This window comes from Gadus macrocephalus, chromosome 3 (genome assembly GCF_031168955.1).
Source record: "Gadus macrocephalus chromosome 3, ASM3116895v1".
In the NCBI taxonomy this organism is placed as follows: Eukaryota; Metazoa; Chordata; class Actinopteri; order Gadiformes; family Gadidae; genus Gadus; species Gadus macrocephalus.
The window spans coordinates 16,705,081-16,723,062 of record NC_082384.1 but is presented as its reverse complement, the minus strand read 5'-3'; the positions used below and the strand labels follow the sequence as shown (position 1 = coordinate 16,723,062).

The window sequence follows — 17,982 nt, the reverse complement described above, 5'->3', positions numbered from 1 at the left end:
ATACTCGAACATTAAATCCATTTTCCAATGCAACTGACTAACTGTGTGTATTTTGAAAGTAATCAATAATCCCCATTCAGACTACATTAGAGAACGTCCAGACATAACTGGTACACTGAGAGAGGCTGCCAGCGGTCAGGAAAGAGACTAGACAGAGTAGATACTCGTCACATCATGGGTGACAGGCCAATCGCTATAATGACGAGGTCCTGTCTCTCTGTATGTGTGTGTGTGTGTGTGTGTGTGTGTGTGTCTGTGTCTGTGTCTGTGTCTGTGTCTGTGTGTCTGTCTGTGTCCTGGTGAGATTAGTGTTCAGTTCTAATGACCAGGGGAAAGAATCTCTGCCTCAGTCCCTCTGGCTTCGCTGTCTGACTGCAGAGGCTCTGGCCTGACCCCAGCAGCCGAAACAGTCCGTTTTTAGGGTGGCATGGGTCCTTCCTGGTCCTACAGGCTCTGGATCAGCACCTCCTGGTGTGTAAGTGTAGTGCACTCCTATCCTGAGCAGAGCTGTTGCCAACCCAGGCAGGGGCTCTTCCTGTCAGGACGCTCTCTGCAGCAGTAGAAGGACTGAAGGATCCCCAGGGACTCTGAATTTCTTCAGCTGCCTGAGTTGGTCAAGGCTGTGCCTTGCCTTTCTGTCCAGAGTGTCTGAGTGTATTGACCATGTCCTCTGTGATGTCAACTCCCAGGTACTTGTAATTGCTCACCCTCTCCATAGTAGTGCCATTCATTCATCCACAGTGGTGTGCACGTCCCCTGCTGTCATACTCTCCTTAACACCACAATCAGCTCCTTGGTTTTGGGGACATTCATAAGGAGGCTGTTGTCCTGGACCCAGAGGTACCACTCAGCAACTTCCTCCAGGCAGGCCATCTCATGGTTGACAGAGATCAGGACCACCACCACTGTGTTGTCCACAAACTCCATGACGTCAGAGCTGAATCTGCCCACAGTCATGGGAGTACAGGGAGTACCGTTGGGGGCTAAGAATGCAACCCTTGGGGCATCCTGTGTTATGGGCGAGGGTGCGGGAGGTGTGTCTGCCCACCTGGGGCCCGGTGGTCACGAAGTTCAGGATCCATGCACAGAGGGGGGGTGTTCCAGTCCCAGCTCAATCCCCTAGCCAGCCAGTCTGGAGGGGACTATGGTGTTGACAATGACAGTATGAGCGGTCACTCAGACTGATTGTATTGTTAACTCAGTTTGAACCTCTGACAACTTTTTTTAATCCTCTGGAAGACGTCCATAGACAGTTTGAAACACACGATGATCCCCAAGGGATACAACATACTGTTTGACGGCAGGCCAGAGCAGATCCATTTTAATGAGATTTTAGAGGAAAGGCTTGCTTGAGGTTAGTAAGGTATCCGGCATCTATTTTACATCGAATCCAATCTCCAATTTCCCCTTTTATCTGGGATTTGTTGAGAGTAGAATTAATGACGGTTTTGTACCTTGATTACAACTTATAATGCACTTCAAAATCTTCACTTTGTCACTTTTTCTGCGAGGGCACCATTACTGGCCAAGATATTAGGTGTCTACAGAATAAAAGCCGTTCCACCCACGTCTCTCCATCAGCCCGGGGATCTTTTCCCTCTCTAAACCAATTTGGTGTGAAGAAAAAAATATAAATCGAATCCAATTCTGAACAAAAGTGATGACTGCAGAGAAAAAGTTAGCTAGTGCGGGTTTATGTAAAACATTTACTCTCAAACACTAGACGATGATACCATGATATGGTTGGTCAGGGTATTACATTTTAAAATGTGTATTTGCTAACAAAGCCCTAACAGGTCATTATCAGATCATTAAATGCCAGTATACTATTAAAAACTTTAATAAGATACACTCTCGTGAGTCTTATTAAAAAACTAACAAGCTCCATGAGCTGAAGACCAATGTGTAAAATCATAAAAAAAAATGCATAACAGCAACAGCATAGCAGGCTAGCCAACAACCGACTGAGATCTGAACCGGATATCAGCCAGGGTTGGCATCAGCCAGGGTTTGTGCCCCAATGGATTTTCCGACCGGCAAGGCAAAGGAAGCCAACTCCCTTATTTTGGGTGAATTCAGTGATCCATGCTAAATGCTAACTGCTACCACAGAGTCAACTCACTCACTTTCCACAGGGCATCCAAAACAGTTCCCCCCCCCCACCGCCCCCTCCCGACTCACCAACTCCCAACCCCACTAAAGAATGGATGACCACCACGTTTCGGATGACCAAAACAAAGGTGGCTGAAATCACACGACACACAATGGATACTGACACCACCACCACCACCACCACCACCACCCAGCGCCACAGCCCTCACTCCACCTCTCCCTGCCCGTGGCCATGCACTCTTTTTGGGCAGATGCCAGTCTTGTGTCCCTTGACACCCAAACACCTAACAGGTTTGTCACTGTTGTTCAGGGGAATCCGATACCAAAACATGATGTACCAGGTAGTATATCCTAATATAGGGTAATATATTCCATTTTGTAATACTGTGCATGTGTACATTCTTAGTTTAGGCGACCTCCGGTTGGAATCAAACCACTGCATAACACTAATGATACCATGTTATACCAGTTGAGACACAAACACCAGGTTGATTGCAAACTACACTTGAGGGTGTTTGAATCCCCATTACATAATGACAGCAAGAAGTAGGTTTTATTGTCCTCTGTGTAAACAATCCATGCACCCCCAAAGGTTTCCTGAGAACGGATCCATTGCAGAGGGTAAGGGAGTAGTGTTACGTTGCCACGTGTAGCTTCATGCTAATAACGGTACCACACAATAGGCGGGTGTGCAGACACACCGCCAGTTGACCTAAATGATGGACTCTTAATCCAGAAGTGACCCTGAAAACCTATCTGTGGCCAACAATCAATGAGACGGGGATGTGGCCTCGCGTGGAACAGTGGCTCACTACAAAGCAAGTGCATCGTCACGTTACTAATGAACTCCTGACTCTTGTCTCCTTGTGAGTGTGTTTGAGTGTGTGTGTAAGTAAGTACGTGCATGTGCGTGTGCGTGTGTATTATTGATTGTAATCAAAATGTATTATACCCTCATTGTCTTGTGTTCATCCAACATATCATTTCAACCTTTCTGCCTTTTGGTATTATTCACATTCATAGTGTCTTTTATTAGCGGTAGTGCAGACGTTCTAGGCTGGCCCCAGTGGGATCTGAACTCCCCATCACTCTGGACGGAGAACATTTATTTATATGTTGTATATACCATCTATGTGAAGAATGAAAGCATCAGCCAGGAGTTATCCTCCATGCTAGGGTGCCCACCGGGCCGAGTGAAACCAGGCTACTCGTCTAAAATAAACCCCTCACGCCACTATTGGCACGGGTACGCACACAGCACACTCCAGCTAACCTAGTTAGGACCCGGGCTTACAGGGGATTCAGGCCAGGGGGGCATCTTCATCCTCATCATCATTAGAGGCATATCATGCCCTGTCACCTTCCATCAGCTTCTCACACACACACACACACACACACACACACGCACACACACACACACACACACACACACACACTATTCGACTCAGTTTGTCCTTAGACTCCTATGATGCTCTTCTGTGAAGAGAATCTATTGTGTGGCTCCGGAGGGCCACTTCAGACATACACGCCACACAAAGGGGGTGGGGGGGATGGCTGGCATTGTAATGTAGGCCTCAGTCTTCACGTCTTCCCATTGTGTTCATTCTGCTCTGCCATTCTGTGGGGGGTGGGGGGGGGGTGACATCATTGTGAAATTGCCACTCTACTTTGCTGAAGATACATGTCCCCTCCGACTATTATCTATATTTTGTCGAACATTAACTTTACCCTCATACATGTTGCATGAGGTTGAAGAGATTTAATTTTTTGCCTAATGCTGAGCTTCAATGGGTAGAATCATCCGCAAACATTTATTTAAAGGTCAAGAAGGATCATGTTTATTGAAACGAATAAACTGTTATCAATAGCTTTAAAATACCCTGTTGGAGCCACACGTATTTAGACTGCATTGTGGAAGCCGCAAGCTCTCTTGGATTTCTCCACAACCTGTCTGCCCACATTGAAATGCACTATCTTATTGAATCTCAGGCCTCGCGCTACTGGTTACAGGCTAGGTGAAGGGAAGTGAAAAATGAATGTTTCAATCCTGTAAATTGACTGTGAGGCATGTAGAGAAATACAATTTGCTACGAAACAAGGACAATTTTTTTCATAGAAATTAAAATAAACCGCACAAAGGAATTTCAGAACACCACTGTATAACCACGTTAACAAAGCAAAGCATTAACAGCATAGCAGGAAAGCTCACAAGAAAGCCAAAGAGAGAGAGAGAGAATTATCTTGGAGCCTCTGAGAACTTAACAGAGTTCAATTAGTCGTGTTTTTCCTGACTCCTCCCCCCTTCCTTCTATTTGTTCTCAACACACCAGGTAAAGAGGTCCACTGATCACAACCATTTCAAGCTCTCAGCTCACTGCTCACAATGAAACAGGTCAAAGCCCTGCACTTCTTAGGATAATGGGGCTAACTGTTATTTTACAGGTCAGCAGAGTACATATGGTCCTCATCTTTTCGTCCTATTAATTATTCATAGTAAATGTATGCGATTGTACTTTGGACCTGGATGAATACGTTTTCATTCCTAAACCTTCCCGACAATAAAGTTGATACAATATGTCTTGCTAGGCAGGATTAAGTTGATCATTCATAAACTTTGTTGTAATATATATATATATATATATATATATATGCTTACATATCAGATGAAGCATAGGTCCAACAATAAGCACTCACTGCACCTTCAAAATACAATATTCTTTAACCTCACGTTAGCGATTAAAAAGGGGGGTGCATCTCTGCCTGGTCATCCGAGTGTAAGAGATGCAGAGTGCATCACATGCCCTTGATGAGGGGTTAGAGGGAGAGGGGAGGCAGGGAGAAAGGGAGAAAGTGGGAGGCCTTTGGCTGGTACACCAAGCCGCCTCCTCTTCTCCTCCAAACAACCTGCCTCTTATTCCTGCTATTACCTTTCTAAGTTCTCCCCCTCTTTTTTCCCTTCCTTCCTTCCTTCTTTTCCATCAACAAGCCTTTTGTTCCTTAAACCTGCCTCTCATTCCAGTCATTCCTCCTCTTCCTTTATTCTTCCCTTCCTTCTGTCCTATATCCTTCCTTGCCATTTCCTCCCCACCTCTCTAGTCCTGTAGAGCTCATCTTGACCGGCTTATAAAGCCTCATCTCACGTCATGAGAGTAGATGTGTTGAGTTGTCAGCTCCTCTGTGGACTGTCAGCAGGCTTACCCCCTCCATGGGGCTGAGGTCAGACTGTGGTGGTAATAACCGCAGTCTGACCTACTCCATGGGGCTGAGGTCAGACTGTGGTGGTAATAAACGCAGTCTGACCTACTCCATGGGAGGTCAGACTTTGGTGGTGATAATGGCCCAGTCTTACCTTCTTCATGGGGCTGAGGTGTAGCATGTAGCTCAAAAGATAGAGTAAGCCACCATTGGACACAGCATCAGTGGATATGCTTCTCTGTGCTGTAGTCTAGCCTAAATGTAAAACAATGTACACTATTAATCATTTCTCTGACTCAATCACAACCGTCAATCCCACACGGCAATAGTTATTCTGTTCACTTTTCTTCAGAGCAGCTGATGGATGGACGGATTCCTTTGTAAAAGTACTGCCTGAATAAGAGCTGCAATTGTTGTGCTCTACATCTACTGAGTCAGCTTTCAGTTTGTAATGATGCTCTACCTCTGCTAAGAGACACACAGCTGAATGTCTTGGCCCTGATGAACCAAGATGCTCAATAACCATTCACTTACACAACACACACACACACACACACACACACCTGACAGCTGCACTTTCACCCTCTCTTACAGCTTGTGCGTCTAATTGTCGGGTGGTGGCCAGGACCCAGTTGGAGGCTGGGTGACAGTGTGTGTGCGTGTGTGTGTGTGTGTGTGTGTGTGTGTGTGTGTGTGTGTGTGTGTGTGTGTGTGTGTGTGTGTGTGTGCGTGTGTGTGTGTGTTTGCGCGTTTGTGTGTGTGTGTGTGTAGCATGCTACCCCCACACAGGCTAGCTGGAGCCTGATTTGATTGTGTAGGAGCAGATGGTTGGCTGCTGCTAGGAGGCATCCTGTGTGTGTGTGTGTGTGTGTGTGTGTGTGTGTGTGTGTGTGTGTGTGTGTGTGTGTGTGTGTGTGTGTGTGTGTGTGTGTGTGTGTGTGTGTGTGTTAGCATTAACAACACATTGAAAGTAAAGGTCTATCAGAGCTATTAGTCATTGGCTAAATTATGGATGATGTTCTGGGGAAATGTAAAAAGAAAAAGAAAATCGCAATTTATATTCTGTATTGCTTTAAGGCAGACAAACAAAGGATGATGTGTACAGCGTTAGTTTGCTTTTCCATTGATCAACTGCGTTGTGACTGGTATTTCTTATCCTACGATTTAGCTCTTTTTTGAATCCAAATTGGATTCACTGTTAAAGGAAAGCTGCAAGTAGTTCAAACTTAACAAACATAACAGTCACTTGAGAGAAGGGAAATCAGGTCTTGTCTCTGTAGCGGCGGGAAGTTACGCGTTCTTCTTTTTTTAGAAAAAGGTTATCGCTCTGTTCTGATAGGTAGCGACATAAATACAATGCAGCCCATGAGGGACACAGGGAGGCCAGCCACCAGAGAAGGGCTCCAGGCAGGGAGGAAAGAGGCTTATCGATGGGCCGATCTGTCAGATTAGCTGGACATGACCAGCCTCCAAACTGCCACCGTTCCTGGATTATTATGATGATTATTCAGAGATGAAGACTAACCTGAGCTGGACAACAAGATATACTGCAAAGTCATAGCACAATGTGTCTATATTACCAATACAATTTCAAAACAACTAGAAAGCCTGCTTAGGTTACTGCACGACACCTAGCATACAGCGCATGAATCAAAAGGTGCATCTATGGAATCAAAGTGATAGGTAGAATACAGCTATGATCCATGAGAAAGTGTGATCATTCATAAAGGAAAATAAGATCAAATGTACTTTATGAGTCCCAGACGGGAATTCCTGCAGATGCCGTCTATGAAAGGAAAGACAAATTCAAACCATTCAAATCGAATTGTCTTCATGGCTCATTGACATCCTGTCCGCACCACCCCATTGTGGCCGTCCGTCAAGAGTTCCGGCCAGACGGTTCACTTCCTTGCTGTCTTGAATCGCTACACTAGAGAGCGTCCGTTTAAAATGTTGTGACGAGAGTCCCCCCCCCCTTCAGTCCCGTCCATCATTCCGCTGTCTAGCGTTGGCTCAAGGTGACACATGTTCCACCAACTGGAGGTGTGCGTGTGTGCGTGTGTGAGTCTCCTGCAGTGGTCTTGTTACACTGGCAGATGGAGGACATTAATACAGATGGGGGGTGGGGGGGGGGGTTAAAATACCAAACCTTCTTGGAAGATTTCCAACAATCTTCATGTAGAGATTCCTCACCTTAACTAACACGTTTTCTTCAATCCAAAATAACACACTGCTTTATTACAAAGATTCTGCTCTTATTAATTGTTATAACATGGATGGGTTTGATGGGAGATTCTTGTTCCTTCAGCACCACTGTTTCACTGACCTCTGTTTCTGTAGTAACGTTAGGCAGACAGAAGTCGAGCCATTTAGTTCATAGCTGTATAAACACTTTACACATTTCCCTCTAGCATTGACTGGCCATTTAAAGGGAGACTACTGATATCATCTAATAGGCTTGCAATGGAGATGAGTTGAGCAGTTATACAACAGGAAAATGTTCACCGTTTGTTAATATTGTTTTGTATAGCCCACAGTAGAAGCCTCAAGAGTAAAACAACAGGATGATATCACATTTCTGAAATGCTGCATGACTCAATTATTATGGAGCATTCACCAACTGTAGAAGGAAACAAAAAATGTTCACTCACTGTGTTATTCTCAAAGCATTAGAATCAGCTGGAGGTAAAACAGGCCAATTTGGGTGGTTTTGGATTTGCTAATGCCGAACCAATAGAGATTATTACAATATCTTCCCCTTTAAAAACACTTTGTCCGAACAATAAAACACATTAAAACATTTCCCTTCAACATTTGTGTATGACGCTAAAGGCATTTCCTTAATCCCCTGATATTAACATATGTTATGTCGTGGCAGGCACTTTTGCAATATCTACTGAAGATTAACATAAAAAAAAACTGAGATTGGGGTTGGATTGGTGCCAGGGATGACTGAAGTTCCCTGTGAAGTATAAATGTTTCAACCAGAAAGCCTCTAAGCATCGTATTAAGTATACACAGTTAGCCAAAATCAAATCCCTTGTGACTTTATCAAGAAACTAAAAAAATTAAATACTAACATTCCAACAGACAAAACACTATTTCAAAAACGTTTTTAAAGGATAAAGACAGAGTTCCACGGCCCCAAACCCCTCCTTGAACTGGCACACTTATATCCATCACTAACAATCCTTTATAATCTCTCCAATGCATTTCAACAAACTAGTTTACAAGCAATGGGGAGAAGTTGGCAAACGCTTTGATTTGCCCTGTGTCAGACCTGGGGTATGATGCCGCGTCCCACAAGTATAAATGCACAGAGCAATCTCTTCTGGGTCTCTGGTTTGGGCTGTGTTTTGGTGAATTAGTGACAGAGTTCAAAGTAACTACATTAGAAATAGATGTAGTTCATGTGAAATGTGTTTTGAAGTAAAGCATTTTATATAACCGAGATACTAATGTAGTGGATTCAGTTCAGCTATCTTGACCTTCTCTCACTGCTTTGAATGTGCTGCTTTCACTTTCACTGGCTTTGCACTTGAAGGTTCAAGGTTCAACATAACAAGGTTCAACATAACTGACCTTAACGTAGCTACCACCACTACAAAACAAAACTCTGTGCTCATGAAAATAACTGTGTTAACGAACAGGCCTGAAGACAAAACACCAGCTCAATATGTCAGCACAATGTATTTCTGAATACTGGTAGTATAATTCACTAAACATTAGTACTGCAGGGTATTAACAGGGACAGCACCCTTATTCACAGGTCTTGTGACCAGAGACGGGGACACAGGGGTAACAACCTGCTGAAATGGAAAATAAATATTATGGTCATGACTCATGACTGGCTTGCCCAATGGAGTCTCCTGTCAACACTAGCTCCCTTCACTAAACATTAGAGAACAGGAACAGCACGGGACACAGGAAACACATCACAATGCAATGTCCACTACTCCTTGAACATATTGAAGCATTTCAAAACAACAAGACCTTGAATATGGGAGCTGGCACGTTCCCAGAAGACCCCACCCCAGTAACACCCTTCTGTCCTCAGTGGGAAGGGGCCAGAGCAGGAATCATGTTCTTCCAAATGTCCCCTCATCTAATATACAGACAGAGGCGAGGCTTGGAGTACACATTGGAGCCTCATATTACTCTTTATGATTCCCAGGAGGTTTGGTGTGTACGGCTGAGCACCAATTGTGGATGACTAATGTGGGTGTGTAAGCATGGGAGGAGCCTATGATGGCCGGTACAGCCAGAGGCCTCAAATATAAAACGTTTTCATTACCACCTTGTTGGAAATAACCGTGCTCCGTAATTATGTGTGGAGGTTTGGACAGCTGACACAGCTGAATCACGTTTATCGCATCCCAGTGGTTCTCGCAGAAAACAAATGGCTGCTGGGTGTTGACGGAGGACTCGTGAGAAGCTCTGGATACATTATCAGTGCCACTGGGTTGGGCTCTAGGAGGCTGAGTACACTGTATGCTGCACAGCAGCCCCCATGGTTCCCCAAGGCTTACGGCGTGGCCTGAGGTCATCTTTAGCAGAGCTAGCAGAGGGAGTGATGCAAAGTTTCCGAGGGGAATACAAACAGTAATACTGTTTGGAAATACATCAATATCGGATTTAACTAAATAACTTTGCATCACTAAAATGAATGTTTAAGGTGAAGGCATATCCCTATGGCAGCCAATTTAAACATATTCTTCAGTAAGGCAGACAATATGACCCAATGTTATGTTTAGGGTTTAGAATTAGGGGTTGGGTTTGGAATTATGGTTAAGGGTTTAGAGTTTAGGGTCAGTGATTGGGTTCAGGGATACAACTTGGGTTCAGGGTTAGAATTAAGGTTTTAGGGTGAGGGTATAGGGTAAGAATCTGAATTAGGGTTTCGGTACAGATTTGGGTTTAGGCATAGAATCAGGATTAGGGGTGTATGGTTAGGATAAGGGTTTAGGGTGTGGGGTTAGGGTTTAAATCAGGATCAGGGTTTAGGTGTTAGGGATACAATCAGGATACAGGGTCTAGGGTTAGGGTTAGGGTTTCACGTTTGGTGTTAGGGTTAAAATCAGGATCAGGGGTCTAGGGTTAGGGTTTCACATTCAGTGTTAAGGTTAAAATCAGGATCCGTCAGGGTTAACAGATTAGAGCTGTACAAGGTATTAAAACCACAAGCCCAACCCATGCGAAAGCCAAAGTCACAGCCCCTACCTGTTTGCCGTCCAGCGTGTACAGCCTCTTCACCAAGCCCGTGTCCAGCTTGATGGCGTTGGTGATGTCGGTGAGCACCTGCTCGAAGGAATGGGCCGTCTTCTTGTTGAGCAGGATGCGCACGGCCTTGCGCGGCTTAGCGCCGCCGCGGATCACGGTCACCAGCTTGGGCTTGATGAAGTCCTTGGACTCACGCTGCAGCAGCAGCTGCTCGCCGCCGCCGCAGAGCGCCGAGAGCGAGCGAGACGTGGCCGTCTTGCCCACCCACCAGCTGGGGTGGACGTTCTTGGTGTAGTCCAGCCGACGGTAGGGCTCGTTGGAGGCACACACATAGCTCTCGCCTGGTGAAAGAGGGAGAGAAGACAAGGGATATGGGTTGTTTAAAAAAAGGGTTAAAACTGATAATCTAGTGGATGATAATCTAGAGGAGGGTTCTTGGTTTGAACCTCAAAGTCCGTCGTCTCAATGTAGACATCCCTGAGTGAGATGCCCTACCCCCCCACGCTCCTTAATGACATTGAATCTTAAAAAGACCCCTTGGATATCATCAATTGATCACATCCCCGATCACACATAACTGCAACATATACTGTACTGAGGCAACATATTCAGCGCGAGTCCAATAGAAGTCGTGTACAAGAGATAGAGCAGGGGCTCATGCAGGAGGAATGCAAAGTATGCGTTCACATTGGCCCAGTGCTAATCGGCTCTCCATCCGATAACAAGGACTTCCTCAGAGGAACAAGGAGACACAGTGAGGCCAAGCCAAGGGTAACTCTGCCTTATCCTGCAGCCAGGCTCACAGAACTTGATCCAAAGATCACTTCTCTTTTGTCAGCATTTCTTTGTAGACTTTTGCCTCTCCGGAGCAGTCATGTGACGTGTACTGAGCCTTTACTGATGCCACACCTCTGTTGATGTGTGTGTGATACGATTGCTTGTTGACAGCAGAGCACAGGGAGGACACGAGCAATGACTTTCAATTGTACTTTTTCTTTAGTTTAACATGAGCATGCGATTTGCTAGGATCACAATTTGACATATTAGTGATGTGAAACACATACATAGGCTGGTGTTGGAGGGCCATACCAGTTGTAAGGGACAGTTCATTTATCTTAAATATTAAGGAAGGTAAACAGTTGCATCATGCTAGCTTCCTGAATTTCCCTTTCAGTATAAGATAAAGTGTTATCTTCGTTTATTGTATTATATGCAATCGGTAAAGGATAACAAATTCAACCTCATTTAGTTGTACAGCTAAGACTTTATATGTGAATAGACAGGAAATCTCCCTTTATTCTTGGGTTATCTGATGTGTGTCAAGGCAGAAGTAAAGGACAGAGCGAGAGAGAGGGAGAGAGAGAGGCCCCAAAGTATCCCATGACACACGGCTCAAAGAAGCCAGCAATTAACCAGAGGCTAATTATCAGGCAGGGACGCAGCTGGGAGGCCCTTATGCTTTCAAACTGTGACAAAATGTTACCAGGTCGTCATCAATTCAGGGACAATGACAGCATTAGTGGTACGGTGGTCTGATAGAGAGGGAGGGTGGAGTTGACAGCTCTGTCCCCATGGGGAGGACACAGGAAGGTCTCAGGTGTGAGGGGAGGGGGTTTCTCAGCTGGCAGCACCTGAGGTCAGCTTTTCAAAAGGCAGTTTAACAGAACCACCAGCTGTCCATTGTTGTGGCGGTTACACGGTGCTACAAGCACAGCCGTTAAACGTTCAGGGGGACCCCACGCCTCTGCATGGACCCCATGTGAAGGACGCTTGATTGGGCTTGCACAGAGGAAATGCCCCAGCAGGGTTTAACAAACAGAGGCTGTACCGCCCGCTGCTGAAGTGTGCAGTAATGGATCTTCTCCCCTCCCTCTCTCTTCCTCTGTATTGGATGGCAGGGGAAACTACACAGCCACGCTTGTTCAAGAATCCAGGCAATCCGGTCTGCTTGTCTTTGTTATTGCGTGGAACCACCGGTTTGTTGATCCAGATAGGCCATGCACCATGCTACATCTAGACCCTCTTCTTAAATTAGGCAGCCCCGTCTCTGTGTGGGTTGGTGTTGAGCAATAGCAAAACTGCCTCATAGATCGCACCAACTGCCGTAAAAACAGACTTCTGTTGACTGCATTGATGTTTTGCAAGGGTCAGCACTGACCTACATCTCCCACCAGACTCCCAGCGGTGCAGTGGGTTAGCCTCTTAGGATGCAAGATGAAAATATTCAAACAAGTGATGAAGAAAAAACTAATTTACTGCAGGAGGAGGTCAGAGTAGGGGAAGATTGTGTGTGAGCCGGACCCACACACCCACACACCACAGATATTAAAAACACCAATCACAGCACACATTGGGGACCAAAACATAGAGATGGACTGATTGTTGCCGGGCTGTGAATGTCACCGCAGGGGGTACATTAGATGAGAGGAGGCGTGCAGGAGGAGGAGGACTGTAGGGTACTTTGCTTGAGTCAGCAGAGAAGCTAATACATGACTCATCTCCATTTAATCTCTGCGTCCGCCTTGGTGGGGCTCTGGTCTGAACAGCAATATAAAAACTGTTGGCATTTTTGCTTTTAGTTGAAAACTGTTGTCCTCCATTGGATTGGTAATAGGGTAAATCATTCTTTGCCATGATTCAACCCACAAAAATAACCGAATGAAGGAGGATTTTTTTTTTCATGGGTGGCTTCGGGGACTGCCCGGAGCTGTTAGGTGACATTGACGTTCTGAATGCCTGGATGGTTGGATAGCTCAGTCAGATGTTTACCCTGCACAATCCCAATCACTCTCACTCTCACCAAGCTGGACTGAGGCAGATAGAGGTATAGGCAGAAGCATGAGCACAGGCTTAATCCTAATCAAAGTTTAGGTGTATACTTAAACTTTAACATTTGTCATATCAAAACATAACTCTCGATTATGATTGCTGTCTTGATAGGGGCTTCTCAGAGATGGGTCTAAGCAGTTGTAACTAGATGCCCAAGGGATGCTCGTCATAACTTTCAACCTGATGGTTGTAGTCACGCAGCACATGGTTTTATGGGCTTGCTTTAGTTCGTCCCAATTAACCCCAGGTCAAGCTTTATAGCTTTCAAACGCTTTCAAGTAAAAAGTCATAGTCCTTCCCTTGCAGTCGATACTGCCAGCATCTAGCAAAAGGGCCCAGACTATAATCTACAACGTTCAAAAAGAAATTGTGAATTTACTTTTTTGATTTTATTTGACTTCAATTTGAGTTATAGTCAAGGGAACACCTTTTTCTTGGGCCTACAACTGGCCAATGGGGGTCATGAAAGCCATTTCCGGTCAAAACATTAAATAGCAGCTGTATGTTCCAGCTCCTTGCATCCACCTTGTTTCAATGCACTTCCTTCCAAGAAGGAAGGCTAGTTCAACACATGAAGGCTAAAGACCTGTATAGGATATGGCTTGATGTACATTGGAAACACAACACTGCGTTGTTGCAGTACATCAGTGAACCTTACCCTCTTCTAATTGATCTAGACTCGAGATCTTCTTGCTTCCATCTGCGGTGTACAGTGCGCGCACTCCGTGGGTGAGGTTCACGTTGTCCGACAGGGACCGAGTGAGTTCCATAAGCAGGGCATCCATTGACCTAAAACGGTCGTTGGACACGGCGTACACCAGGCCCTTAAAGTACTTGTCCCCATTGCGGTAAAAACGCACTTTTTTGGCTTTCTTCTCCAACGTGAGGGATTGGAGGGTGCGCGCTCGGTAGAAGCTACAGTGCGCGCTGTGCGCTGGACTTGGCACCAGACCGTTACCCCTCAGACTGGAGTGGGACCCGGAGGCGCTGGCCTTAGATGACCGGTATTTCTTCTCCCTGTCTTCAAAATGTTCAAATTCCATAATTCTGCTTTGGGACATGCTTCGGTTGCCCAACAACACACAGAATCCGGATGAAAAAAGTGACTACCAAAACAATGTTGTCGTATACCGGTGTATGCTGCTTCTTCTCCGGGAGTTCAGCGGCAATTTCACCGGTGACAAGAGCAGCAACAACTTGTTACCTTACCATCCCCTTGTGAAAACGTACTTATTTATCGAAAACGAGGCAAGGCAGTTCAAACGACATTTCAATCCAAAGAAGAAGAATAAAACAAACTCCCTCTTGGTAGTCGAAATGAGATGTCAATAAACGCTATGGTTGATTGAAAGCGCTCAGAATGATGGCCTGCCTTCTTTGACAGACATTGTAGGTCTACTTTTGTAGGTTAATGCCACATAAAAAGCTTTTAAAACTCATTAGGTCCCATAACAGCTGCTAGGTTCCCCTTTTCTTCTCGCAGCCCTTGTTGGGTCGGCTGCGTTGAAGCATGTTGAACTACCGCAGGAGAAGCTGTCAGATCAATGAGAGAAGGAAGCCCGCTTCGGTCGCCGCAGGGTCCTAATGCAACCCATTGTTCCCCCAACGCGTTAAGGACGTGAAGGGTGACGCGTAGTGCCCTCGTCCTATGAGATTACTCTGAAATAACTGAATCGTCCCCTGCCATATACAGAATAAAATCTTGACACATATTGTTTAATAGATGGTATTCGTCTCTAAGTCTGTTGCAGGCTACTCTTCTTAAAAATGCTATATATGCCTTATATTGACTCATTTTTTGATCGGCCGGGAAGCGATCGATTGATTCATTGGGTTTATATTCCTAGACGAATTGCCCGAAAGGTAGGACCGTGATATTTATTTACCTTTGGACTGTTTATTCGAAGCTAAACTTTATAAATAATTATAGCTGTAGAAAAACGATGTGTGTGTGTGTGTGTGTGTGTGTGTGTGTGTGTGTGTGTGTGTGTGTGTGTGTGTGTGTGTGTGTGTGTGTGTTTTTATCGACCAGCTGGTGCGGCCCCTCCCATCCAGTGCTTGAGTAAATGAAGTAGAGACCAAGGATTAATCACTTCGAACGGTGATTAGGCATACTCCCATATGCAATAGACATTGTTAAATTGTAGGGTATTTAAGGTAGGGTATACGACCTAAATGAAGAGATACAATTCGTAAAGGTGGGCTAAAAGTGTGGAGGACATGAACAGCACCTATCTGAAATGGGCTGGGGTCGGCAGTCAGAGATCATTTTGCGCCCTCTAGTGTTCACGATTGGACAATGCCACTACATGGAAAGATACAAATATAAACGACTAACTAACTCAACTAACTATGCCTATAATGGAATAAACCCAACAGTAAAAACTCCAAACTCTTTTGGGACCTACTTGATGCTTAATCTTAATTAACTGAAACAAAATTAATGAAAATAAAATACATATTTTGTCTAATTTATTTGTGTTATGCCTACATATTGATAGATGCCATTAACAAGCTCTTTGGTTTATCGCTTGTAAATATCACCCACATGTCTTCTCTGTAAATAACAATATACCCACTCTTTAAATAATGGAATTTTTTTTTACGTCAATGTTAATTTACGCCTTAAAGGAACTCAACTCCTTTCAATGAGATGAACTACAGCAGGTAATTTGACTTGCCTTATTAGATGAGCAACTGTTTTCCAAATTCACTTCAAGGACGGCCTTCACCAGGGCTTCAGTCTCTGCTTAAAGCTGTAACAGCAAAGCTGTTACCCATTCAGGGGGACACCACGCCTCTGCATGGACCCCATGAAGGACGCTTGATTGGGCTTGCATGGAGGAAATGCCCCAGCAGGCTTTAACAAACAGAGGCTGTACAGCCGGCTGCTGAAGTGGGCAGTAATGGACCTCCTCCCCTCCCTCTCTCTCCCTCTGTATGAGATGGCAGCGGCAGGGGAAACTATACAGCCATGCTTGCCCAAGAATCCATTCTCCTTGTCTTTGTTATCATGTGAATCCACCAGTCCACCACCATAACATAGTTTAGCCAGAAAGGCCATGCCCCATGTTAAACTATAGCTCCTCTTCTTATATTGGGCAGCCCCATCTCTCTCTCAGTGGATACTGAATGAGATACTCAATAGCAACTGTCTTATAAGCAACTGTCGCACCAACTTCCGCAAAACAGACTTCTGTAGACTGCATCAATGTGTTGCACGGGCCAGCAGCACTGATCTAGATCTCCCACCAGACTGCACAGGGGCACTGGGGGATAGCTGAGGAGGATTAGAGGAAAAAAGACTGACAAGTCATGGAAACGGAAAGGAATATACTGCAGGAGGTCAGAGTATGCTGAGATTGTGTGGGAGCCATAATCCAAATCCAAAATCACGCAAACGCGTAAAGGCCAAGGGTGAATACTAAGCCTAATTTTCGATGTGCTTTGCAACTCTCGTGCCCCTTACACCGCACGACCCCGAGAGTTGCCTTTATCAACACCACCGCAAACACACGGAACACACAGCAAATATCCCACATGCGTACATCGGCGCAATGCTGACCCTCCCTTGGTCTATGCGGCGAACGACTCCTCCATGGGCGCCGTGGGGCCGTCTGTCTACAGTGTAGTACAACTCTCGTGCCCCTTACACCGCACGACCCCGAGAGTTGCCTCTATCAAGCCTGTCTCAATTCCCCTTCCTTGTGCGCAGGCCACATCCCACTTCTGATACCAATTAGGCGAGCAGCACGGGAATCGGGACGGGAGCTCAGGTAAAGCAGTATGGCTATGCAACTCTCGTGCCCCTTACACCGCACGACCCCGAGGGTGGCCTTCATTAACCTTTAAAATCCTGCTTTTGTGGGATGAGACAATTAACATGTTGGGGAGTTTCTAGGTTTCTGAAACGTCCGGGGCTTAGCCCAGAGGGATAGAAAAATGTGCACGTAGCGTGCGGCAACTTTTTTTGTATGCTTTATTGTGCATGCACATTTTTTCATAATGCTTTACCTAAATAAACAAAATACACAGTTTATTATAGCTTTAAATAACTACCTGACTGCTTTGCTGCTTATCCCCAAACATCTAAAGTTCCATTCAAGTTATTTCAGAGTAAAATGAATACAAATGAGACAAACCTTACATACATATATATCTATATTATATATATCTATACACATATGCATATATACATACATACATACATACATACATACATACATACATACATACATACATACATACATACATACATCCATCCATCCATCCATCCATCCATCCATCCATACACACACACACACACACACACACACACACACACACACACACATATATATATATATATATATATATATATATATATATATATATACATATATATATATTCCCCATATATATGTTTATGGATTAGACTGGGGATAGGATATGTTAATTCACTTGAGGTGGTTAACAGTCTGGTTATGTTTTTAAACTTTTTATTCTCTAGCCAGAAGGACAATCTAGAAGGACTAGGCTACTTTTTTTTTAAATGCTCCTGGAATCCCCATGTTTCCTTCTAAATAACTAACTACCAATAGTGACTAGAATAATTTCATCACTTCTATTCCATATTTACCAGTAAAT

The 17,982-nt window shown here is 44.8% G+C and overlaps 1 protein-coding gene across 2 annotated transcripts in view; it reads right to left on the bottom strand.

Annotated features, from left to right (window-relative positions):
- dclk2a (doublecortin-like kinase 2a) overlaps positions 1-14,928 on the bottom strand; it is a 39,172-nt gene extending 24,244 nt beyond the window's left edge. Inside the window, exons 1-2 of one of the 2 annotated variants that reach the window (XM_060046274.1) lie at positions 14,015-14,928; positions 10,528-10,868 (exon numbers count right to left, since the gene is read on the bottom strand). In XM_060046274.1, the coding sequence (XP_059902257.1) occupies positions 10,528-10,868; positions 14,015-14,417 (744 nt within the window). In that variant the 5' untranslated portion in view covers positions 14,418-14,928. The remainder of the gene's footprint in view (positions 1-10,527; positions 10,869-14,014) is intronic. The other variant, XM_060046275.1, reaches the window with a different exon arrangement.
- Between the last annotated feature and the right edge of the window lie 3,054 nt (positions 14,929-17,982).